Below are 26,512 nucleotides of genomic sequence, written 5' to 3' on the forward strand. Positions count from 1 at the left end.
TATTGGGTTTGGCAGGGCAAATGACATTTTTTTTTTCTCAAGCTCTGGAAAAGTATAGTAATGCAGTATCGATGTTTATTTTTCTAATTGGAGTTGTACTTTGTGGTGAGATGGAGCAAACTGAGAATGGTTTAGTGGTGGTCAGATATCTGGAAAACAAACACCTGGTCAAGTGTTAATATTCATTTCCTTAACAGAAACCCCACCTGTGTCAGGCTATGCAGATAGATTGGCTTCGATTACATTTATCCATAAAAACATATTACCTTGTCTTTAGTGAAGTAGTCTCCTGTTGCTCTCTTGCGGCTCATTTTTCTCCAGAGAAGAAATGTCAGTCTTGCAGTGTTTCAGAATGTCTAACAAAGTAGTTATTATCTTGTCATCTACTCCTTGCCATTCATATTTTTATAGCCGTATACTCTTACTGTGTAAGCCATTTATTGACCTGAGTCTATTTTATTTCTCCTAAAGGATTTAATGTCCGTTTTCTATCCCAATGTTGATACTTAAACAACATTTATAACCCAGGTGTCCTTGACTATGAGAAAAGAACCTCTGAGCACTAAAAAATTTCTTGAGGTGGTGCTACTACAAATGAGAGAAAATAGGACGCATGACGTTTTTCTTAAAAAAAACACTTCCGTTTTTTATTATTGTAAAATACATACAGAAATAGAGAATGTGTCCAAAACAACAACAAACAACACAGTTTCATCTTACAAACGAATTTCATGAAAATACGGATAAGCCAGATATACTCTGCCAAGAGGACTGGCAGGGACAACACTGTACAAAATATGGTACCTAGACAAACTGTCCTTCAAGATTCCTTGAACTATTACTGTGGTTTAACAGACAGAGAAAAGGGGGCTTTGAAAACAACAAGAGAGGTGTGACTGTTTCACAAGCTTGAGGGGAAGATTTTTTTATTCTTGTATAGGTTTCCTGAAAAAATACTTTCTCCATATACATATAAATACATTGCTGTGCAAATTGCAAGTGTAAGGTCTTCCTTACAATCTATAACCACCAAATATATCAGGGCGTAAACTGGAAGACTATAGCCGTGATATATAAAGCAACTGGATGTAAATGAGCATGTTTTTCTATGTACTGTATGCATGTAGGTGTGTTTGAATGTACATCACTTTCATACCAACTTGTAAACATAGCATCTTGCGTCCATGCTTTCTTTGCTAGTGTGGGTCACCTGATTTAAGCCTCTTACTAGTACATTGTGTTGGGAAAAGCAACATCGCAAAGAGTCCCAGCTATACATACGAGTCGTACAAGTTTAACTTTACATCTGACATATCAGAGACCTACAATATCAGTACCAAACTAATACAGCTGCCTCCGGCGGTAGGCAAAAGCCCAGGGCCGTCTTGATTGCTAAAGCGCTTAAAGCCCAGCCCTTTCGTACTGGAAAGCCATTACAAGAAACATGGCACCACAAACTTTGATAAATAAAATTACACAAAATATCAAAATAGTTTCAGGGAGCCAGCTTCCCAATATTTAAAAAGTATTTTTCCTTACTTTATGTCGTTCATCACTTCAATGTATTTGAAGTAGTTTTTTCCTCATATCTATTTGGTTTGCTCTAGTTACCGTACGATAAATAAAACGATGAGGCATTGTTTTGCTATTACGTATCACAAATGCACTCAAAATAATTCCCTGACTCTTTGATCCTGTACACTTACTATACATGGTACGAACTTGGGATGTAAGCTGAGGAGTGACCGAACTTGCTCTCATTGGTGGAATAAACAGTAAAAAGCCTGCCGTGTGACCGTAGCAGGCACCAACCCATAACCAATGAGAGTTGTTCTTCAGGCTTCTCTGTGGACACTTGCTCGTCCTCTACCATTTCCCTGGAATTGGTGTACCACACTCATACCATGCAACATAGGTAACATGGGAGTTTCCTCCTATCTGGCCAAAGTGGACCGGCTCTTGTCTCATTGCTCTGTAGAACCCTGAAAACCATCCAAAAAGAATGCATCAAACCTGGACTCTGTTTAGAAAATTAGCTGTAATTATTTGAGGTAAAAGGTATATTAGAATTTCCTTGTGCATACACTAACTAAAAGCATCACATATTTGTGTTACTTTCTAGTTAATCTGATGATACCTGGCCTGTTAGGCAGCTGGTTTGAAGGAATCTGAGTTCCAGTTCTTCCATCCAAGAATGAGTCTACAAACTGGCAGTGGTCCTCGCCATGGCCTGTCTGGTCTCCAATGTTGTAAAATTTACCTGAAATGAAAGGGAAAACAAGAGTTGCCAACCTAACTTAAAATGGTCGTGATGCACTTAAATGGATGGATTTGGTTTTGTAAAACTCACCCTTGAGAGAGTCACTCAGGTAGATCTTGTACCGTAGGGAGTTGCATAGTTGGATGCCAACAAATTTACGGTACCACGTCCTCTTTACGTACTGCTTTCCGTTGCACTCGGAATAGGCATCTGTTTTGAAGGAGAACTGGGTCCAGATAGCATCTTTACCTGAAAAACGGCAAGATGATATTTTATGAACCGATGAGGCCAGATATTACGTCCTGGCACAGTGACGATTTTTCTTTCAGTGGCCTTTTCAAAAGCTTATTAGAGTGCAGACCCCATTTTTGTTTATACACGTGTTGGCAATGGCCTGCTGGACGTTGAAAGCGCTAAGGGGCTGTTCCATTCATCTGTTTCCATTGGCTCCTGTCACACCCTCTTCTTACTATTGGCTTAGTTCTCTGTATCCATTGTTCCATTTCTCCGACAATTTAGGTTGGAATAGACAGTACACAGGAAGAAATTGAGGGAGATTGATATCAGACTGGCCCATTCAAAGCAACTTAATCAGTACAAGAAGGTAACAAAGGCCTTTGTTTGAGAGTGTGTTGGCTGAATGGAGGAGGATGGTGTTATCCATTTGCCACTCTTGGGTAAATGTTTTGTCTGGCTGAGAACTTCGTGTGGAAGAAGTGAACTCATAGGACTACTCCAGTGCTTTAGCCTGGCTCTTTTCTCTTTCTACCTCTAGGACTGCTCATTACATTATCCATTTACTCAACAGATAGGAATTCGTCACCTGAGAGGAACAGAGCGTAGAGGAAAAACACGTACCTGAGACATTCTCGCTCACCCGCGGATCCGCTGCAAGAGAGATCAAATAATGAATCAGAAAAGATGCCTTTGTATAAGAGTTACTGACACACATGATCCATCTCCGCATTGCCGGGCAGAGTGCCTTGTGCAAGAAACAATGGTACAATAAATTCCAACTTGCAAAAATACTGCTTTTCCAACAGATTAGAATCCCCTCATGGAGAGAGAGAGAGCGGCTGGCAAGAAGTATCATGCCGTATCTGCCAAAGCTATATGGGAAACAAGCTTTAGGGACTCTATTCCTATCGCACATATGGATTCTCTTTTCTTCCTCCCCTTGTTTCCATTCTCGACTTGTTTTCTCCATGCCAGACGAGGATTAAAACTAAGCCCCCTCCCATAAAACATGTAAATTATGTGGGGCTTTATTTGTTCTTTATTTATGATATGTTGTTAGTGAGCGTGTAAGACAGGAAAAATCTGGCCGTGTGACAGGACTCCAGGGGTGCATCTGCAGACTATGATCAGGCCAAAAGTTATAACAGTACAGAGACATGCTGGAGTCATTATGCTAACAACAAATGACTCATTATATATATCACTATGAGATAAAGAAAATCGCAAAAATGCAGTTTCACATGTAAAGCACGACAAAGTCATCTGCAGCTTTCCCCTGGGGATATTTTTGCATTTTATGCCACTTTAAAAACATATTTCATGTTAATACCTGGATTTGGTTTGGATACAATGACTCATGATCAAACCATGGCTAAAACAAACAAACAAACATGTTGGTAGCTCCGGGACATCTCTTATTATAATGGCATATGTTGAAAAGATGTCCACAAGCTCAAGTTTGAAAGCATTACCAGATTCTGTGCTGAAAGACACCGGCTCACTGGGAGGCCCTTCACCAAGCTCATTCTTAGGCTTCACCTTGAATTCATAACTGCAAGAAAAAGACAGGTCATGTGGCATTACATTGCATTAAATCATCACGTTTATTCATTTCAGATCAAAAGTTATGCTTCTGAAAGAGGAGGAACTCTGTATATTCCAGAATGATTAAAACGGACGCTGTCTGTATTGTAAAGCTGGTGGGTTGTTGTCAAATTCCGAGCAAAATGAGGTTCTCATTTCCCCGTCTTTTGAGCCCCGACACTTGATATATTTATTCTACAGAGTCTGAGGACTCAGAGTCTGTGGCCACCCCTTTAATGGATAATCCATGTGCGATGTTAGGGACATTACTGAGGATCACGTGCCTCAAGACACAGTCCATAGGAAGCCCTGGTTTATATTGTCACTAGATCATGAGTCTATATTCAGCCTCATTAAAAGCCACCGAGCGTGGCAGCTCCCCTACAGCCAGATCAAGGCGCACACCTCCAACACCTTGTCCAGACCCCGGGATTTGTGCAAGTCCTAACACCCATGGTATTTGAGACCCATGTGAACCAAAATACATCTATCAAGCCCTTATGGCTGCCTTATAAGGAGAACTTGGAAAATGTTGAATTGAAAGTATACCTGCTTTCTGGTTTAAGGTTCTCCACGGCTGTATGAGTCTGGTTGGTGACAAGAATGGAAACCTGTTCACCATCAGGGCCTTTAGTAGTTGAGATAACTTCGTATTCTGTAGAAAAAAAATGAACATTAGAAATGAATGGCTTAAGGTTAAAGTTGCCTGACTTCAGGCAAACCAGGACTTTAGGCAAAGGTGTTCCTCTAATCTTTAAGTTTTACCAGTTGTCTCATTATCTGTCTTCTGCCAATCAAGAATAATGAAGGAGGGACATCCTTCCACGGTTACCACGGTGAGGTTGGATGGAGCTGTTCTTGGAGGGTTGGTGACGTTTTGTTCTCCACCTTCCTCTTCGGGGAAGTAACTCAAAGAGGTAGTGATAGAACACGGTTCTTCTGGTTTCTTGTCCGTCTTGTACACCACGTGTGGAGCTGGAAAACACAACATTTTTGCTTTAAAAATGCTTTTTGGCTTTGGCCTCAAAACTCTGCCTTGTATTTATGAGTCTGCATTGCATTTACAGCTAGTGAAGAATGAGAAGTGCCATTACCGATATAGCGTTCTTTGCCCATGGCATCGATTTTAGAAGCAGGAACAGAGCTGAATGCTGTAGAGTTCTCCCATGTTTCAAATCGAGGGGCTAGGACAAAAAAGATACAGGAAAAAAGTAAATAACTCTGACATTTACGAAGTTTATTGGCACATTTGAGATAAATAGAGACTTGTACAGGTACTGACCTGTCACTGATGGAGCAGAAGTCGTTTTTGGTTTGGATGGTTTTGCTGTCACAGGTGGCAGGTTGTGGTTCAAGATCGAGTTTTTGTCTTGGCTCCGGTCTGTCCCCTTTTCTCCTGTGTACACAAACAGGCCAATTTATACATAATTCTACACAATTTCTTGACAGTGATTCTATGATAGACTTTTTGCAGTCTGAATCACGGAGGTATGTGCCCAATACCAACTATATTAAAGAGTTAGTTTAACTTGTCTATTTAGATTTGCCAAGATTTGTTTTAACCCACCGAATCCTCCAGGATTGCCCACAAGATTAGGCTTTTTTCCAGGATTAGGGATGGGTTGACCTGTCTGACCTGCAATGATGAAATGAAAGTTGAAGTTACAGATTCTTCTGGGTGGAATCAATAGCCCACCTGTCCCCCTGAATGAATGGATGGATATGGGGATGCATTAGTAAAGGTCACCAAATAAATCAACACTGCAGTAAGTAGCCATTCCCGTGAATCAACACCAATGAACACACATCTTCCTAATGGAGTACATCTTTTTTTTTAAATAAACTGTTTCAATTAAGCCAAAGAGAATAGTTTTCAAAATGTCTCCTTTGGTGTTTGGTGTAAGCAACTTCAGCTGGAATAAAATGACTTCAATGGTTTTTTCTCATGAAAAACAGTGGAACACATTAATACCACCCTTAAGAGAGCAGATCTGGAACTGCTTATCTGCAAAGTAGAGTGTGTTAAATGAGTTCGAGTTGTCCATGATTGATTTTTAAATATGTGCTTTTTGTCAACTTTTCAAATAACAATAAAATAAAACGTTTAAATCAATAAGCAGAAGTAGAGCATCAAAAGGAAAAGTGTTAATCTTCAATCCATCACCCTTTGTATAAAGGCAAAGCACAGTCATCAAGTCAGATTACACTGCACATATTTAGGAGATACAATGAAGAAATATTCATATGTTAAAACAGTATTTAAAAGTAACGCAATTTCGAACATTTGTCTCACTAAAATGAAAACGCTGGTTGTAAATTAACCATAAATGTGATGCCAAATATCTAAAAATGATGAAATTTAACCAAAGATTTTTTCATAACTTAAATGTATATACAAGACTACACAATCACAAGAAAGCTTCTAAATGAATAAGTTATTTTTTCACTTGTATTCAACACTTTTCTAACCTAAGTTTTGGATGTTTTTTTCTCTTAAAAGGTTGCAAAAAAGGAGGTCAAACTCACTCGTGAATTTAATTGTAAATGAAAGAAAATTCCCTTGACTGTTTTCTGTCTGATTGCAAGGATAAAGTCTAAACATTGGCACTTCAACTTGTTTCAAGCCTTCAGTTCTCAATGCCAGCATGCAGAACAGCCAAACGCAAACAGGCTGGAGCATGTGGACCTTTCCCAGGAAAACTGATTAATTTTACATTCGAAGCACCAGTTGAAACCCTTAGTTCATCACAGGGTAATCAAACTGAGCTCAGCTCCCTAAATCCTGTGGTACGAGTAAGAATTGCAAATCTGGGTGGCGAACAAACCTCCATTTGCTGAAAATAAACCTAAAGACCAACAGATGTCATACTTTTGCAAAGGGAAAAGTAATTTCCAAAGAGCTAGCAGAGGTTTTCCCTGGCGGTGATCAGTGTTGTGGGAAATCTGAAATTGTTTTGGTCTCATGCAGGTGGTGGTAATAGTGAAGTGCGGTAGTTGCTGTCAGATTAATCTGGCTTTTCAAGGACAATTTATAGAAACAAATAACGCTAACACATTTCTTAGGTGCCATTTTGTTGTATTCCACTGTTTTTGCACAAGCTTGGAAACAAGATATGGCACTCCACATCTATATTACACTAGTCAATGAACTAATCCCAAAAGTTTGGTTATATTTGTTGAACTATGACGATTTTTATCTTTAAAATACTTTCAATATAAACAAAGAATACTTTAAGACATGAAAATTCCATATGGCAGATTTAAGGGACCCCATCCCACATGAAGCGTGACTACAATAAAGCATGCAAAAAGTCATGCGAAATTTAACCAGCAGCAGCTCTCCTCTGCAGACGGGAGTCTCAAACATTACTGCTAAAATTCACAAATAAAAAAGCCACAGAATGTTACAAAACAGTTTAGGACATTGCGGTGGGTTTCTGTTTTTTTCCAAAGGACCAGAATTTATGTTTTTCTCTTCAAAACAAATGCCTTGTAGAGCTGTTTAAAAAGTACCATATTTTTGATGAGGGTTTGCAAATGAAAGAAACATCTCAGCCATCGAAAATCTGTGAAAAAGCTTTGACAATGACACCACAAAGCTCGCGGCAGCAGGGGTTCTGCAGAAGCTTGCAAAAAAACAACAAACGTCGAAAGACAACATAAACTTGCGAGCGAATGAATTGACTGGTGAGTGAGTGGATGGATGAATAGACAAAGATGAGTTTACGGTAGGGGTTGCACCAACTACTCAACTAGTTCACCAATAAAGGTCTATCTCAACTATAGGTTGATGATTGGTCCACAAAAGGTGGAAAACGATTCCTTCCACCAACTGGAGAAATATATTCAGAAGCAAATATACTTGACATTTACACAAAAAATAAAGGCACATCATGCCTCGGACATTGTGAAACATTGAGTACAATTTTTTCATGACTATTCCATTAGTTAAACTGAGTAGTTGCGCAAGTCCTAGTTTTCAGGAGATAATGGATGGTAAGGACATCAACATGGGCTGCGTCACAAATGGAGATTTTGCGGGTTAATTACGGCTAGCACACATGAATGGCGAGTTGGCTCTTTTTACCCATTCTTGGTCTGGACCACATGACTGGTTTAGGTAGCGAGAGGCCCTTATGGTGCTCACCATTAGCTGTTGGAGGGGAAAAGAGTGGATGTTATGGAGAAAAAGAAGACCAAAGCAGCATCATGTTTTTTACACCAGAGCAGCTAAGCAAACCTGTGGTTTATAACCTGGTTTATATATAACCTCTAATGGACGTTAAGTGGATTCATAGGTGGCTGCTCAACTGCCTGAAGGGAAGAGAGGACCTTTAAGATTAGATTTTTGGACATGCCGACAGTCTGCATGCCCATTGAGCTGAATCACACATACTTCACTGACAGTAAAACTGTCAGAAGTGACACTTTATGATGGTTGGTTTGCACAAACACCGTACGTTGCAAAGAAAATTTGGTTCTGAAGAGGGATCTGCTATGCGAATCATTGCTGCACCGAGAAAATTGGACTATGGAGAACTTTGACATTAATTTGCCTTACATTCTCCACTTCTTGCAGAAAGTACACCACCTTAACAGAGCTGTACAAAGAGCATAATGAAGACAGATAATTAAATAGAGAAAGAAAGAACACAGAGGTGAAAAACTGCTGAAACATTCAGATGGAGCTGATAGCATGGATTTGGTACACTGTTAATGGTTTCTGGTCATTCACTCGTCCACCTGCCACCATTTTCCAAATCTGCTTAAAATAATAAAGGCCAGTTAAAGATCAACCAACAACCATCTTGGAGCTGCTAAAAACCAGCCACCATAGTTCAAAATCAGCTCCAGGTGTTTTCAGCAAGGAAGTGGTATGAACAGTTTCTTTTACCCCCATATAATCGGGAGGAGTCACCATGCCTGGAGGAGGAACGTTTCCTGCCATTAGAGTAAGAAGATGTAGGGTGTCTGCCCAGTGATGTCTGGTTCCTTGTGTTCACTGCTAGGATTGAATCGTTTGGTTTGGGTGGAAGTGAAGATACTGGATCTCTGCGGATGTTCTTACCTAAATGAAAAAGAAAACAACAGCAGCTTTGGTTATGCCTTGTCGGCTCTAGGACTAGAAATGAAACCCGTGTGAGGTCTGCTATGTGTAAAAAAAAAGACTATATTTTACTGATGTTACAATGTTTAAATTTTCAGTTTAGAAATGTATCTACTTGGGTCTAAGTTAATCTCTATACTGTATATGAGTTGACCTTTCTTTATGTAGCATACCATTAATATTCAAGTTATTTTCAACCCAGTGTTGGGTCAAAAAAGAGACAACCCCGGCCTTTGGTTTCAATTAATGCAGAATGTTTTTATAATTGTAAAAGAAGCCAGCGTTTTCTAATAGGCATCTTACAAGGTTTTAGAAAAGAGCCAATTTTAGTCAAAAGTGAAACTTGGGCACTTAAAAAAATGTCTACAAAACGAATGAATTATTAATTGTGGATTAAAAGTGGATAGTTTGACTACTACAGTGAAGGCGAATCTGATGTGTTTGTGGGTTTGTAAAGTGCAAAAGTGCATTCCTGTGAAGAAAAAACATGGTGTCAGGGTGGAAACAGTAAAGTCGTGACTTCGAACAATAACAGAGACACGATATGTTTATCGTGTCTCTGAGATGGGACAGTTGTGATAGCCTGTCTGACACCGCAAGTATTGTGGGAACCGATTTGAAAACGCCTCTTACTGTTTTCATTGGCTGCCTTGTTTACACAATCTTGATACAGCTCTTCCTGTATTTCCTTGATTTAGCATGAAAGGATATCTGTTTGAGGCTACAATTACAAAATTACTGCATTTGATTGAAAAAACGGTTAGTAAACCATTAATTTCCTGTGTCTGTGTATCGCTTTCATCCACACTGCCCCCAAATACATTCAAATGAATGGCATTATGCTTTGAAGTCTGATATTTTGGGGTGAAAGAATGCATAGCCAGAGGTTAAATGTAATACAAGCTTGTGCCAAAATAAAACAAACAACTATTTGTGTGGTAGTAAACCACAGAGGAAATGTTATTGCCTCATTACCTGTCAACCATCAGTTCCTAAAAGTATTATTTTTGAAAAATTAGTTGAAAAATAAAAACGAAACTGCAGAATTACCAGTAGAACTATGTGGCTGCTGAGTGACACTAGGTGCCTTGGTTTGGGGGTGTCCGTGCTGTGTCCGGGCACCGTTGGGTAGGGAATAGGGGGTAGGAGTGACTGGAGGATGGGAGGGTTTAGTGGGTAGAAGTTGGGGGAGGACGGGAAGGATCTCCACCAGCTGAGAGGAATCATTTCTAATATGGTTGTTTGAATCTGTTTAAGAGAAAGTAGCAGATGAGCCCTCCCTGCTGTAAAAACCAGGGCACACAAGCATAAGGTGGACGAGTTGGGCAGCTAGTTCAATATGTCCAGCACCTCGAGTTGATCTGCACCAGATTTGCTAACTTTGTCTACTGGATCAAACCAGGCTGGCCAAAATGGGTCACCATGCTGAACCTTGGCACCAATAGCTTGTAATCTATCTGATCAATAATCGAGGTAATCTTGGACTGACTATTCACCAGTTTGTACCACCTTAAGCCAGTTTTAGCTGGAATTTCCAGTAGAGCTAATTATGAAGACCATAAGACTCAGAACAGGGTGGATTGTGTGTTTTGTTGTTCTTTTACATTCTTAACAGAAATCGTCCTTTACACTTGATTAACAATTACTCAATTCTGTCCAAAAACTCAAAATAGCACCAATATTTGAATTAATTTAATCAGTTTGTGTCTTTTTGCCTTTATCTCGAACCTGTTCAATTTTGGTAAACATTTGACTTTCCTCAAAGGGATTGAGAATTTACTTGTTGAGCTTGGTCTCATAATCAATTTGGCTCCAAGTGGAAAAACACAGGGAGAGTTGAACAGTTATCTTATCAAGAGTTCAAAGACAGAGGAAGACATGAAAGGAGGTGGGGACTCCCAGAGTTCTGCCTTTCCCTGCTAGAACTGAAAACACTTGACTGATTCTTCTAGCGTGCAGTGACTTCATGCAGACTGAACAAAGGCCAGCGACTCAAGATGCAAAAACTCAATCAAAAATACTTAAATGAATAAAGGGATGGATGAGGTGATTTCAGAAAGTAAGATGAAGTCAAATAAGTAACTTTGAAAACAAGAAAAATGAAAACAAGAAAAAATCATGTTGAGACAGTTATGTATCAGTTTGCATCGCAGATATACGTATATAATAGTTAATGGTTCTCCAAGGGAGTTCATATTGTAGTATACCATGGTAAATGTCACAAAAAAATGTCAATTGTTTTAAGGCTACAATTGATTTGCTATTGGCATGTATGAAGGTGTTTACATTAATTTATAAATTGTTCTAAGTGATTTTGATCTATGACCACTTCAGGTTAAATTAAAAAAAGAAGAATAAAATACTGTAGGCAAGCTCTGTATTCACATGGATGGAGAGAGAGAGAGAAAGAGACTTTTATGGACACAGTTATGAACAGATGAGGGACTAAAGAACCCAAACATTTATACCAGTTAAATGTGATTGACAGGTGATGAAATGAAAGGGGACTGAATGGAAAGAAAATATTGTGATAGAAGAAGATGACTGGTGATGATGGGTGGATTGTGAGCAGCACTCAAACACGCAAACTTGTGACCATGCGTGACCGCAAAAGGGCTTTCGCTGCAAGGCACCCAGTGATAACTTACGCTGACACTTCCTCCTTGGTGTGGAGGCGACAGGTCAGGAATCCTCATCACGTCAGGATTTGGACTTTCTAACTCAGTGGTTTTACAAGGCATGCCAGCATGCAGCCAATCATCATAGCGGATGTCTTTAATCCCCACCCATACCAAGCAAAGCGATTACCAACTGACTGCACATAAGCTGCGTTATTTAAAACAGAACTTCTCTCGGTTACCCAATGGGGGCTGAAGCCATTTCTGCTCATTGACTCTTGGAGCAGCTACGGTTCCTTGCTGGCCTATTGGTGGCGCTGTGGGAAATAATGCAGCGGTTCATGAATAGGAAAAAATGGAGTAAAAGAAAGAAAGAAAATGAGCAGGCATCCTCAACAAGTCTATTAAGAAGGAGAAAGTTTTCATTGTCTATAGTTTGTTTTGCAAGAAGCATGATGTCAAGTGCCAGTTTTAAGCCAATGACTGGAATAAAACTGAATCCTGGGTGAAAGAAAAATGCAAAACATTGAGAGAGAGAACAGAAAAATTACCAAAAGATGTCTTGGTAGCTCCAACAAAGACTTCGGTTTTGAACAGTCCTGGATGGGTTATGTTGTGGACAGCTGGAAAGAAGATTGCGATGGAACAAAGCAAACACTTTGAAATGATCAAAGTAATCAACAGCATTGAATTCTCAGTTTGTCCCATTTTACACACGTATGGTAGTAACATACTGTAGTAGTTGATGGTCTTACCAATTCGAGGTGGGAAGAGACTGCCATGGTTTCCCACCTGTAAAAACAGAGTTATACATATTAATCTTTCCTCATTGATAAAAACCTATTGAGCCAAAAAATCAAACATCTGTCTTCAAAACATGTGAAAGAATGTGGTAATCAGGGTATCACCACCGTGTCTAAAGTGTTCCCGATATTGCCTGACAGGAATGCATCAATTCCAGACTCCACAGAGAAGCGGAGTCTCTTATATAAACATGGGAACAACTGGTTTTTAGACTCTGGGGATATAGAATATGTGAGAAAATTCATGGTTTCCATGACAAAGCTTATCCAAAGCAGAATGGACAATACAACCTGATAAAGCATGGGAACCGTTCTGAGAAAAACAACTTAAACCAGCATTACGTGGTTATATGATCTTATATCATGGCCAAGATTTTCAGTCTGGATAGAATTGGTAGTTTTAGATTTAGGGAACTTTTCTATCTAAAGAAAAAGTAACGCATTGATAACCAAAATTCTATACAGCGTGTTAAAGAACTAGCAGCAACACTACTTACCACAGGCTTATTAATGACAGGTCGGTTGACTTTGTATGTCATCCTGTCTTTCTCTGAAACAACTAAAGCAATGGGATTTACATTTAAACCACATTTAGATTTTCATTTCCAAAAAGCCTTTACATTTTTTTGTCAGATATCTATACCTCCCATGTTGGTGTTGTGGATCACTTGTTTACTCCACACTCCACTGCGGTCGTCTTTGTTGGGTCTGACGCCAAACTCGTAGGGTGTGTTGGGTTTGAGGTTGTCAATCACAGTATCGGTGGCAGGACAGGTCTGATAGATCCACTTCCTGTTTCTTTCTCGGTAGCGGATTGTGTAATGCCTGTTTCAAAGGTAAATTATACAATGATTTGTTAGTATGTAATGTAATTACATACTAATGTCATTTTTACTCTCTTGTTTTGATGTCACATAGCTGTCCTGCTTTAAATTCCAGCTATTCCATCAGCCTAAATATTTTTTGAAAACTAAGCGGAAAATTTGAAATGTACATCCTTTCAGAGTACAATATATGCTGGCAACCAGTGACGCTGCAAGTTGTACAGGTGAGGTCTCAGTCTCTAAGTAAACAGTTTTGCATCACCAGTGGTTAGGCATTAAACAAAGCAAAACACGGCCGGTTTGTTAAGAGCAGCACTTCTTCAAACCTCTTTTGGCCTGGGTCAGTATTTCCAGTGGCCTTTCCAAAAGTTTCCCCTTAAGAAAAAAGGGGTTCCATACTTCTGTATATGAAATCCAGATCATTTGAGAGAAATGGAAAGAGTGTTGGTGCGTCCCAACAGTGCGTGTATCGTCAAAAAGCATTTAAACATGCAAACGCACCCGCACCTGCAGTGGCCATATCCATATCCCACGTTTCTTATTCCTTTCTGTAGAAAAGCATGACACTCATCAAATGGGTCTCTACTGAGCGTTTGCGTGATATAAATCTCGTCCTGTGTCAGTCCAGTACAGAGCATTGAATTACAACCTGGAAACCTGAGAAAATCTAGGATCTTTTACATGCACTGCACTTCTTCTGCAGATACTTGAGACAGGTGCCGTGATATTTCATTATCTTGTTTCTCCGTGCTCCTTAGGTTAAATTGTCCCTAAATATTGAGTGAAGTGAATGAAGTCTTCCTCTGGGATTCGAGGCACTCACATGGAACAGTTTGATGAAGGAAAAAGTGAAATCCAGATGTGATGTGTAACTCACCCATCCTCCAAGCAGTCGTTCATGATGTTTCCTTCGTATGGGGTCTTTAAGTAGGTTCCCCAGGACAAGAGCACTGACGTAGATGTGACAGAGTCGATCACCAGATGAAGAGGTTTGTCCAGGTTCACCTTACCTGTTTCACACCCAAATGTATTATTTGCCGTATTAGTTAGCAGTGAAATGTGTACTACCTAATGATTCGTAGACATTTTAAATCCAACTTCAAGTTTAAAAGCAAATTGTAATACTAATACTATGACCACCAAAGTACTGAAAGCATCTCGCACCTGTACAGTGCTTCTTCACATCATTGGTTGGGATGGGTTGAACAGCCACTAGGTACTTAGGCTCGGCATCTGTAAAGACATCAAATTATTTGAGGGTTGAATAAAAATGTATAAAAAGATAGTTATATTGTTGATATAAATTATATCATTATTTGGCCAACAAGAATCAGATTAGCAAACATACAAACAACAGATAACCTGGCCACAGCATGCATCAAGAAAATGTATCTTTTGCAATAAAAATTCTAAAAGATTCTTGTGGATTTTTGTTTTATAAAATGTCAATCACAGTTTACAGATCTTTCATGTTTGCTAAACATCCGTTTTTCCATTGCAACCCTGAATAAAATTTTATATTTACCTAATTATTTATGTCTTTCGTCTTGTGACGATGGGAAAAATCATTTCGACCCATTAGCGTGATATCAAATTTGCCAGTCAAACAAAAAAGTGTCAAACACAACAAAGACATTTGTTTGTGTATGTGTGGCTTGTCAGGCTAGGGAACGACATTAACCGCTTTCGTGTTTCGACCATCTGGTGTGCATGTGTATTATATTCAAATCTCACCGCACACTGTAAATTTTGGAACGATGATCCTCTAGCCAACAGCCAATATTGAATAATGATGTGGCTGTGTATTTCCGTGCTAAATACTGAGGTAAAAAATCAAAACCTTTGCCAAAACTCAGAGGCCCTAACTTTTGGAACAAGCATTGCTTTGTTTGGGAGGTTCTGAATAAGCATTTTCGTGCAATTATTTATACCTGCGCCAGTTCTTTCCATTGCACACATCTTCAAAGCACTTGACTTAGAGACTAGCATATGAGACATTGTCCGATTACAGGCTCGAACAAGCCCAAATGAGCTTGTGAAACAAGACCAGTTGCCTTGACCAAACCAAACATGGCATAGCTATACTAAAGAAAGTGAGAATTCCGAACCATCTCCAGTGGCTCTAAATTGCAATTTCAATCTTAACAATTGTGCCTAGTCAAAACGTAGGCGGTTTCAAATGCTTTAGAGTCTAAATGAACAACCTGGGCCCGTTATCCCAAAACTAACATTAGCTGTAGGGTACAGGGTGTTTGACCTAACGATAACCTCTTTAGACAGAACTCCGGAATTGGCGCTCCTTGCAAAACAGAGGTTAATGAAGATAAATGGACCACAGGAAATTATTTTACAGGGAACAATAAACATGGCTAATGTTACCGGCAGTAACATGCAACCTTTTCACCTCGTCAAAGTGATCTTCTTTGGCATCAAAGAAGTGTCATAGGGCCTTTTTCATGTTTTCGGGTTACCGTGAATACAGTGGTTACGAAAGTCCTAACAAATAGAATTCATTTGGGGTTCAATTGCAGTTCGATTTTCAAATAATAGCACACTTGGCAAACTCTGTGTGATGAAATCAAGATGGTGGGTTTGATGGGTCAAGGAATGAACCTTTTATGGTTACTCCTGCGTTCCTTCACTAACCCACGAAACAACCACTAGTGCAGTTTTGTGGCTTTTCTTTCGGATTGAGAAGCAAAGAATTTAGTCTCTGAACGTCAAAATGGATGTCTGTGGTTGGACTTACCAATCTCAGTCTCATAAGGTTGTCCATTCTCTGGAAGCTGGATGAACTGCTTGGAGAACATGCTGGAACCATAGCCAAGGATGTAGCCTTCGAGTTTAACATCAGGGTTGGGCCGAACAAACTTCAAAATGATGGTATCACCGGTGGCGTTGATGCGAACCTTCATATTCTGTCTTCTTACTGTGAAGAGAGAGAAATTATATTTGATTTATGTTAATTGTACTCATGAAAAGTGCTGCACCTCTTTAAGAAATCAGAGCATTTCTACGTTTGACAATGCATGACAGTAAAGAGGAATTTTGCAAAAAGAGAAAAAGGTGATTTGCATAACACGGCAATGAATAAATGATTAATTACTTATGGAGTAAAAGAGGTAGAACTTTATGCTTCCCATATGTTGGATGGAGCTTGTGAATTTATTGGGTTTATTGATTTACGGGGCACAAGGGGAATGGAAGGGAGCACTTTTGAGGAGGAGGTGTGTGCCATGAAAATCATTGTGGAGGTAAATCAAGGACAATCGTTTTCGCAGTTGAACTCCTCATCACTTCGCTCCAAGCACAGTAGCATGTGGATCTCCAATTATATTCCGAGAAATAAGCCTTTTAGTGCAACATTCTGATCATCATCATCTCTCAGCACCTCCATCAAGCTTTTAATTATAAATGACCTCCTTTACACCAGCATCTTATTTCGCCACTGTTTGGTTGAATCATTTGCAAGATGGGAAATGTCTCGAGTCAGTTTCAGAACCCTTCTAAATCCAATAAGCCACCAGGCTGAGTGGAGATCTTTCCGTTTCCACCTTTTTCCCATCCATTACAAGCGTTTAACGATTACACTGGTTTAAAGAGGCCACTAGACGTCCTCCTTAAACTGATTTAGACCAGCTTGGGCTATGCTTTTGGAAAAAGGTGCGTGTACTGTATTTTACATTTACAAAAAATTACAAGTTCGCCGGTTCTTGCTCCATCATTTAAAGTTACCATAAAACATCATTCTAACCAAGACGCCCGTTAATCAGACTCATTAAGTAGACGCTTTTCAGACGGCACTTTGGGAGTTGGAAAATCTAAAGGCTAATTCAGTAACTCTTTTCCTTTAGAGTGTCTTAATCTTAGGAATCAGTTAAACAAACAGCGGAGAGGAAGTGTGTGTGGTCAGGAAAGCCAAAGGATTTGCGCGTGGGGAAAATGCATACTTTCGAGTCGCTCAGATCATTGTAAAATAAACTCCTTGGTGGAGTGTATACAAAGATCCAGCAGGTTAAGGTGAACCCTATTGAAGTTCTTCCCCGACAATCCACAAGAAATGTACTGTATCACTTTGATTGACTGTAATTAAAAGGCAGGCACAGTCTCGTTCCTGTGTTTATTCTTCAATGTCTGTTTTGATTTCTGAAGTGTGTCAGTGTACCTTTAGGCTGCGGTGAGGCTCTTACTCACGGACGGGCATGACACTTGCGGTTGAGTGGTGTTATTATTATTGGTTTACCTGTTCTCACCAGCTTGTCAACACAGAGCTTTTAAAAGTTGCGCCTGAGAGATATTTTCCGCTCCCTCAAGGTTTATGTAGTTTTACGTCTGACAAGAGCTATTAAAATGTCTGTTTGGATTTTGTACCACACCAACGGAGAAGGGCTGGACAAGAGTTTGACCTTGGTGGTTGAAGAAAAGATTTTTAATGAAATCATTGCTATTTTCAAAGAAATGGAAAAATGAATCAGGTGGTTTCGTTTTGTAATGTTAAATATTGCCAGTTATCATCTTGCAATAAGTCTTTGCCATAAAGAATTAAATTAGTCAGTGGCAATAATCCATATGTGGGACTGTGGTATAAAGGAAGAGACTATTTTCAACATTCATCATTAGTGTTTTACAAGTTATGTTTTAGAATATGTCCCTGAAGGCATAATCATAATTTTTGAACAAATCAGCAAGCCAAAACTGGATCACGTTTTTACTTTGAGAGCACAAAACATTTCCTATCCCTGAAGCAATTAATAGACTAAGTAGACAGTCGTGTTGCACTTTCTTGGCAAAGTCAATTAAATAACTGGTTGCAACCTGTTTTAATGCGAGTGGTTTCTTGCATTTTTACACCAAAGGCCTCCAGAAGGCCTAAGACTCCAATAAAATAGACACTTCATTCATACAACAACAATTCATCTTTTCTGTTATATTGTGAATACAGAGATTTGACACCGTGCTCTGAAAAGGCAAGAACCACAAAGGGTGGGCCAAAAGCACAAATATGAGGTGAAATAAAAGGGGGGAGGTATATCTTATTTGACACGAGTGACAAGCATAATCATGCATGCTTTTTCCTGGCGCTGAAGTTTGAATGAGTTCCAGACCCAAGCCGATCAGCCCATATCCAAAGCCCTGCCCCAAGCTGCGTTCTGTCTGATACGGTTCTTTCGCAGTTGTTGCATGAATACGGTCCAATTCTTTATTGGACCGAGGAACGTCAGGCATTTGTTCCAAGTAATTTACAAACACACTGATTTTTATAAAGGCCCGTTTGATTCGCAGCATTTCTTCTTGGACAAAGGCCACGCTACGCAAGGTTCATGCCAAATCTACATTCGGCATTCGTTCGCTTTATCAAAAAGGGATTTATTTCTAAAATGGTTCCATATGTGTTCTATCCTCACTTGTGTTTTTGTTTTTTTCTACAGAAGTCTCAAGACTTTAAATAAACAAATTTGGGAAAATTAGAAGTGATTTTTCATTTGCAATGAACAGTCATCCAAGGATAAATAAGCGTTTATCATGGAAAATCTAAAGGCTCGTTTGCGCAACATGCAGGTCAAACATGACCCAGATATTCAGGGGGATGATTTAAAAATGGCACTAAACATCAGAAGGAGTTAATCACCCGAGGGCCTGGAGGGAACGTAAATCTACCAATTTCCCAGACTTGAGAGAATCATTCATCTTCTAGTCACATTTACAACAGCACTGATCTCTACACTGAACAGCTGCTCTCTTCTTCCCTTCCCAATCCTTTCATCTACTGTACCAAGTTTTGTCCACAACGTTTAGTGAAGTGCAAAAGCTAAACTAGTTATTTTATGTGTTTTTAACAATCAATGCATGTGCATTCTCCGAAGTTACACTATTTATAAATCCAAAAGTATTAATAAACTGTCATTTTAATGACAAAATGAAAAGGAAGTGACATCATTTCCCTTACTAAAATGAACCATGGTTAAAACCAAATGTTGCTATAGTGAAACCATGCCAATAGTAATAAATGTACCAAAAAAACATTGTTACTACACTTTTACCACACAAAAAAACATGGTTAATTTTTGTAAGAACAGTCATGATTTGTTGATGTTAACAGAACATATCTACTCCGCATAACTAGAAATAAAAAAGTTCCTTATTATTAGCTTATTTCTAGAAAAAAATGTTGTTGACATGTTGCTAATGCTAACGATGCGAGCAAATGCTGCAGTCACATCCCCCATCATCATAAGTGCAGAATATCCCAACATAATCGTTTTTATGAATGCAGCTTGAGATGGCACAATACGATGTATTAACCCTTATTCATTCCTTGTCTCATAAAACCTCTGGTAGAAAACCTCATAGATCCCTTTTCACAAAACGATATTCAATCTTTTGTTTTTCATGCAGGTTTTGGCATCGATCCTCTCGGGTGCATTTTCAACCTCCAGCACTTCCATTTACAGCCCAGCTGCCTGCACATGTGTTGTTAACCCATATTTTGCCCACGGCGAGTAAAAAGGGCAGAACCTTATGGTCTGAGGCGGGTGTATAAGCAGACAGCTTAGTCTAATGTTTATGGTGTCAATTAAAATATCAAATTCACGAGACGATTCCTTTTCGACTTGTCTGTAGACGCCTCTTTCTATCCCACTTGATTTTCTTGTTATTGAACACAGCCGTGCTTGTTAACTCCAACTCTTTGTATTTTGTCCTGGAAACTTTTATAAAGAAACCGCACCGGCCAACGACACATAAACACAGAGCTCTATTGGGTTTGATTGACTAACTGTGCTGAATGACGCTCGGTTACAGGAGACCGGGCATGGAGCCAGCGCAGACAATCTTCCCTCGAGAGATGGAGGTGGTTTTGAATAGCTGATGAATGAGTGCTGATAGTGAACTCAGAGCTTGTATTACTAATGCCTTAACTAATCTGAGCACACATGGACGCTGCGAGCATGAGATCTTGCAGACGCTGTATGTGTGCACACACCTCTGGCACGGATTTACAGTGTGTTGAAATCTGCGCGCACACACAAACGCACTTTGTCAATTTTTAAGGGAGCAACACAGAACACACGCAGTCAAGCGCCGTCATGAATGTTACAAAGAGTATTCTACATACACGTGCCAACACGTTACACACATGCACAAGAGAAACGTTGATTTTGGCCAGCTGCACGCGGCATGAGGTAACAATTATTGCTGTATTGTTCTAAGGTTGGGCTTTGAATTTAAGTCCATCAAAATTAAATACCGGGTTGAGTTTTGTATAACTAGAAGATTATAATATTCAAGGTCCCTGGATACTTGATCAATTACGTAACAGATTGTGGACCCTTTTAAAACTGGTTGCACCACAAGACCACCTTCCACAACTTGGTCAGGCTGGACGACCATCCTACACCTCAAAAAACAGCTTCGGTTTTATTTTCAGCAGTGTGGTTTTTGAGCGTCACATTTTTCATGCATCTTCAGCCATCAAATCTTTTTCTTTCCATAGTTAAGATTAACTTTTCTTCAAGTTTATAGTCAAGAAAGTAAGACATTGTTGGCTGCAAATAGTTTCCCTAATACAATGCTATACAAGCACCTGCAAAATCTGCATGACATCTTTTCTCTTAAAAATGAAGGGATGAAATTGGTGCATGTGAATTCAGAACACCTTGCAATGGAAATGCAACAAGTTAAAGGGATGGTTAACCCGATTTTTTTATTCTTTATCATTTATTTTTTACACACCCTCCTGTCATTCCAAACATGCATGATTGACTTTCTTCTGCAGAACACAAAAGAAGATATTTCAAAGAATGTTGGCAACCAAGCAGTTCATTGCATGAACACAAAATCATGACATTTCTCAAAATATATTTTGTGTTTCACAGAAGAAAGAGTCATATAGAGGATTTGAACAATGTGAGGGTGATAACATTCTTTGGGTGAACTATCCCATTAATGCAACTTACAAAACACCCTGGAAAACTCTTAAATCAAATCTTAATTCACAATACCTGCAACTCCACTGGCTTTAAAATCTTTGTTTGCACAAACCACGATCAGGATAGTGCACCATGCAGAAATGCATGGCATTCCCATGCAAAAACACAAAAAAATTATAAAATGCAGCAGGTGATCAAAATGGAAGCGTGTGGCACTTGCCTCTGACCCGCTGTGCAGAGCTGCATGCGAGGAGAAGAATTCCTGCGAGCGTCAGTAAGAGGCTCAAGCGGAGGACGGTGCTGCCTGCCATGGTGCTCTGACTCCAGTCGAGGATGGATGCTGCTCAATTTTTCTAAGACTCTTGCTTCTGGTTCTTCTGGTGGTGTCAGCTCAGAACGTGTTCAGCCCGCTGTGTGCAGCTGCTGAGTGATGGTCTGTGTGAGGAGTCCTCCTGGATGTATAGTGACTGGGGAGGGAGGAGATTGCTGATGCGAACTTCAATCACACCCACCCTCACCGATCTCCATACACACACACTCGTGGGGGGTGTGCATGGCTTTCATTTACTGGTCTCTCTCTCTCTGACACACTTTCACTTTTTTCCCCAACACTGATTTTATTTTCTTTGTGAGTATGCATATGTGTATTTGTTTTTTCCAAAATTTGTTTGGACCCACAAGTGAACAGGGGGCACCCCCAATGGTACTAACATTATGGAGGGAGTTTGGGTTCCAAATCTAGCCAAAGGGCATTAAGATGGAGATGCGGATGACATCTGCCAGGTTACCAATGCGATGTGATTTTTTTGGAGGGTATACTAGTCTGTTCATCACACTCATACAGAAGCACTTGTCCATTCCACATGACGTCTTGTCTAGAAGGGTGTCCACTGTCCAAGCTTACACACCCTGCCAAAATGCCTCACCTTCGGAGACAGAGACAGAAATTGGAGTGGGGTGTGGGTTGTGATTTCACGGACAAGTGCTTCCAGCACGTGCCACTGCATGCGACAAAAGAAGGGTAATACTCCTCTGACCCACAGGATGTGAACAAAGAAACATTCATGAATCACACCGCCCATCCGTTTCAGCCAGAAATTATGCAACTACAACCTAGCATGTGTCTCCCACTACATCATCAGCACAGGATCATAAAACCAGCCATCACACTCCAGAATGTCCCGTGCTCCAAAAAGTTTCTTTTAGGAAAAATTACAAGCAAGAGAAAAACTAAAAAAAACAACAGGATTTGGAAACTTGTACCCAATATGACTCAAACAACATGTCACTTGTAAGGTGGTCGAAGCTATTATCATGTCTGGAGCTTCTTGCTTTCCAGCGAGACTTGAGTTTTTGGCGTGTGCTGTAAATCTATGTACGTCTTCTCTGCTGCATAAATAAATGTGGTTTCTACAGCTGGTACCACTATGTGCATCTCTGTGACTGCCTTGTAAACTCTTAATGAGTCACTTCAAAAGACAGAACTGGACTTGGACAAATTAGGGATGACTTGGACACCAGAATCAGGTCATTACAGCTTCATGTTTCATACCTGGAAACATGTCAACCTTTAACCTTTAAGGGGCATGCCTCAAATAGTTACGCTGCCCTTTAACTGCCTAACCAGTGCCCTGAGGTCAAGTGGTTCACCTTTCAACCGAACAACAAAATTTACAATGATACAATGTGAACAGTGGTATGCCGACAGCTCTCTAGGTTATAGGTAAGGTTATCCTTCACTTATCTCAGTCAAGTTTGAACTTAAAGTGTCAGAAGAGAGACATCTGGATATTTGCTGTCTGCTGAGGATTTTCCCAAGTTTTTTATTTAATCTAGCACTCCTGAAAAGACCAGTTTAGACAAGCATCTTCATTCAAGTTATTTGTGATGGTTAGTTGCTGGTTGAGGGGAAAGTTCGCCTAAAAATAAAACTTCTGTCATCATTAATACACCCTTCTGTTGTTTAAATCCTGTATATGACTCTTTCTTCAGTCGAACACAAAATATTATACTTTGAAAAATGGTCACTTTTGTGGTTTTGTGTTTAAGTCAATAGGGGCCAATGTTGTTTGGTTACCATCATGTTTCAAAATATTTTATTTTGTGCTCTGCCTAAGACAGAAAGTCATACAGGTTTGTAATGACATGGGGGCTAGAAAAGGAAAAAATTAGTTTCATTTTTGATGCCGGTAAACTTAGTGGAACACTTTTTTTCAATGCCCACAATTCTGTGCCAGGCTCTAAACATACAAACCACAACATATGTCGGTGACCTGCTATCCTAAAGCGATTTGAAAAAAAACACTTAGTGGCTGTTACAAGAAAAACTAAGGTAGTTTTTTGCAACTGGTCCTGGTCATTTCAAAAGAAACGTTTAATGTATTGGAAACTGACCAGAATTGCATACAGTATGCCTTATCATTAAAGCCACAAAGATGTCATAAAAGTGAATTCCATTGATGCCATGTCCAAGATGGAGGTGTCTTCTAACTTTAAGGCATTACGATAGCACATATGAACATGAACCTGAAAGGACAAGAAGGCATCAACAATAGTCTCCACATCACATGAGAGAGAGACAGACATATATTTTGAACTGCTAATGCTCCTGCTACAGATCAAGAAGAGGGGTGTTAAAAATACACAAAATGGCAGTATTGGTGTGTGCGTCAAAGACATCCCAGCTTATATAACAGTTTCACCATGCTTGGCCTGCGAAATTGAGCCTCTAAGAAGGGAAAACTCATTCTTTGCTCTACAATAAGCTCATTGTCTTTTAGCCGTGGGCAAAAGGCAACGGTTGGAAAAGTGTGACATGGATCTATGAACTTTTTCTGAAAAGGAAACAACCATTTAAACCCTTCCCACTTACAACCCTTCTCTTTCACATACGGTACACAGACAGGTATAAAATGGATTGTAAGAATGAGACCTTGGGCTTAATTAAGGCATCTCTCATTTGGGTTGCTACATTTAATATAACATAAAACCCAAATTTTAACATTGTTTACACTATCCTGGTTCTTGTATTATTTTTTGGACCTTGACAGCCCCCCTCAGTATGAAAAAGAGCGACGTTCTGTCTAACATCTACTTTGTTATGGTCTATAGGGAAAGAAAATCCTAGTGGCTTGGACCAACATGAGAGTGAGCAAGTGATTCATTTTCATATCTGGGTAAACTATTCTTTCAAAGCTGGTTTCAATCTGATACTGTAGACTCATGCCTTGTATTCTAATTTCAACCGCAGATGAAAATGTCAGAGGTTAATGGCAGATTTCTGATTCAAATGTTTCATTCTGACTCTCAGAATGGTTTTAAGTTTGCACACACCAAGCCATCCATAGGATTATCGAGACTGATATTATATATAGACGTGTGCGTACTGTTTAGAAGCACTGTTGGTTCCATCTGTGAGACATTTCATGGTGATTAACCCAAGCTCAAAGCGGCACCAAATTACTCCGGCAAACCTTCAACAACACTCTTGCTGACTTTCATGAAACTCCAGACGCTTGATTCGCCAGGAGATACGTTCAGCAAAAAGAAAAAATCAGGACTGCCTTACGATGCTAAATATACTACAAAGACAAGCAATTTAGGTCCGACTCTAAAGTTGGCACATGCAACGTTAAAATTGCATTTTATCAACATGTTGGTAAACACATTAAAATGTTCTCAAAACCTTGGTTTTAAACATTATTCCTGCGTTGTTGATGGAAATTATGAAACATTCACAAATGTTGTTATAACTCAATGAGAATGTTTTCGAAATGTTATTTTTTGTTAGCTGGGTGGCAAACCAGAAAAAAATGGCTGGGTCAAATAGCTAAATCCATCCAATGATTGTTTTTTGTCCAGATTTTTTGCTCGACCATTGATAAAGAACAACTCGGCATTTCTTTGCATGTTCTTAGCTTGGTCGGGCTAAGAGACAAGAAGTTTAAAGTGACAGTTCACCCCAACATGAAAAGTTTATAATAATTTACCCTTCCTCGGGTTGTTCCAAACTGATACATTTCTTCCTTCTGTTGAACACAAAGGAAGATATTTGGATTTTCATACTGGGTAAATTAAGGAAAGGGTTATTGTAGAGTAGGAAAAAGTATTTAAATTTTTGCTGTTTTCAACATTTGTGTACTTCAAAACAGAGAAACCTTCTGAATTTTCCTGCTGACTCAGCCGTAATTTTCACGCATCATCCTCTGAGGAAAACACACCTGCTTTCTGTCATCCATTCATTAACTCCATTTCTACCCTCTGGCGCCGTGTTTCCTTCTCTGACCCAGAAGACACACACTGACCTCAGAGAACATCAGCATGTGCTCAAGATCATTGACCTCCATTCTATCACCATTACTCTTTGTTGTATAACCCACGGCACATGGCTCATATCTGTCAGGTGGATCCACAAAACATGTAACCCCGCTGCTACCTTTTACATCACCCTGGGCGACCAGGGCGATCTGTCGTGGATGTTCAAGAACAGGCCGTACAACCCATTGCGTCTTTCCGCTGACGTTTATCAATTACTTTGCTAGAGTAGATGCTGGCTTTGGCGAGTGTTTGTTTTGTTTCGCTGAAAGGAAAGCTAAGGGGCCGGCCCCCGTGTTTGCAGCTGCACATCTGGCTGAAAAATGAAACGTCCTGATCCTCTGCGTAGGAACAGCGAGCTTGATCTGCATTTTCCAGCGATTTATTCGCATGTCTTTGGGAAAAGTAGATCATTGGGTGAATGTAGGACAGAATGTCTACACGCTCTGTGTTGGAGACCCAGATGAGAGTCAATGCCTTTTAATGATCTGGACATCTTGTGCATAAATCTGGGGAAGTTACATGTTCCACATGTTCAAGGAGGAAAGGGGCCGCACCGAATCAGATTTTACTGTCTCCCTCTTGAGGGGCCCTCTTTACCTTTCGCTTACCGGCATCATCAGGAGTGTGGTCAGTTAAAACACATGTGGGCAGTCGACATGAGATGTAACAGTGGCGTTAGTCAGCTTTACACGTGTGATTTCATCTGAAAACATCAAACAGCATTTTACAAACTGTAGCTGTATTGTTGATGTCAACCAACCACAGTGTATCTAAAGAGATATCTGTGAAAGGAGACCGGGCAAATTATGTTTTGTTTTTTGTGGACATATGGTG

General features: G+C 39.7%; 1 protein-coding gene across 6 annotated transcripts; it reads right to left on the reverse strand.

The window, feature by feature from the left end:
- Positions 1 to 625: 625 nt before the first annotated feature.
- On the reverse strand, positions 626 to 21,799 carry abi3bpb (ABI family, member 3 (NESH) binding protein b). Of its 6 annotated transcripts, XM_056759441.1 has the most exons (22): positions 21,582 to 21,799; positions 16,183 to 16,362; positions 14,598 to 14,666; positions 14,311 to 14,443; positions 13,253 to 13,434; positions 13,107 to 13,168; positions 12,562 to 12,598; positions 12,358 to 12,429; positions 12,049 to 12,123; positions 10,239 to 10,436; positions 8,976 to 9,149; positions 8,169 to 8,234; positions 5,649 to 5,717; positions 5,364 to 5,477; positions 5,176 to 5,265; positions 4,847 to 5,056; positions 4,631 to 4,736; positions 3,970 to 4,049; positions 3,119 to 3,148; positions 2,351 to 2,509; positions 2,138 to 2,260; positions 626 to 1,982 (listed from the first exon to the last, which is right to left on the reverse strand). In XM_056759441.1, exons 1-22 carry the CDS (start codon positions 21,670 to 21,672, stop codon positions 1,867 to 1,869), a joined length of 2,436 nt encoding a protein of 811 aa, XP_056615419.1. In that variant the 5' UTR covers positions 21,673 to 21,799; the 3' UTR covers positions 626 to 1,866. The 6 variants fall into 6 exon arrangements, with proteins under 6 accessions (XP_056615419.1, XP_056615421.1, XP_056615420.1 ...); XM_056759443.1 differs by lacking the exon at positions 10,239 to 10,436; XM_056759442.1 differs by lacking the exon at positions 8,169 to 8,234.
- Between the last annotated feature and the right edge of the window lie 4,713 nt (positions 21,800 to 26,512).

This window comes from Triplophysa dalaica, chromosome 10 (genome assembly GCF_015846415.1).
Source record: "Triplophysa dalaica isolate WHDGS20190420 chromosome 10, ASM1584641v1, whole genome shotgun sequence".
NCBI classification, from domain to species: domain Eukaryota; kingdom Metazoa; phylum Chordata; class Actinopteri; order Cypriniformes; family Nemacheilidae; genus Triplophysa; species Triplophysa dalaica.

Bases quoted from the DNA above. Each gene is read 5' to 3' on its own strand.
- abi3bpb (XM_056759441.1), bottom strand. From the start codon at position 21,672: ATGGCAGGCAGCACCGTCCTCCGCTTGAGCCTCTTACTGACGCTCGCA. The intron at 14,667-16,182 runs GTAAGTCCAACC...ATGTCTTTACAG, and splicing joins ACCTTATGAGACTGAGATTG to ATGCCGAGCCTAAGTACCTA. The intron at 5,718-8,168 runs GTAAAAAGAGCC...TCATCATTGCAG, and splicing joins GTGGTCCAGACCAAGAATGG to GTCAGACAGGTCAACCCATC.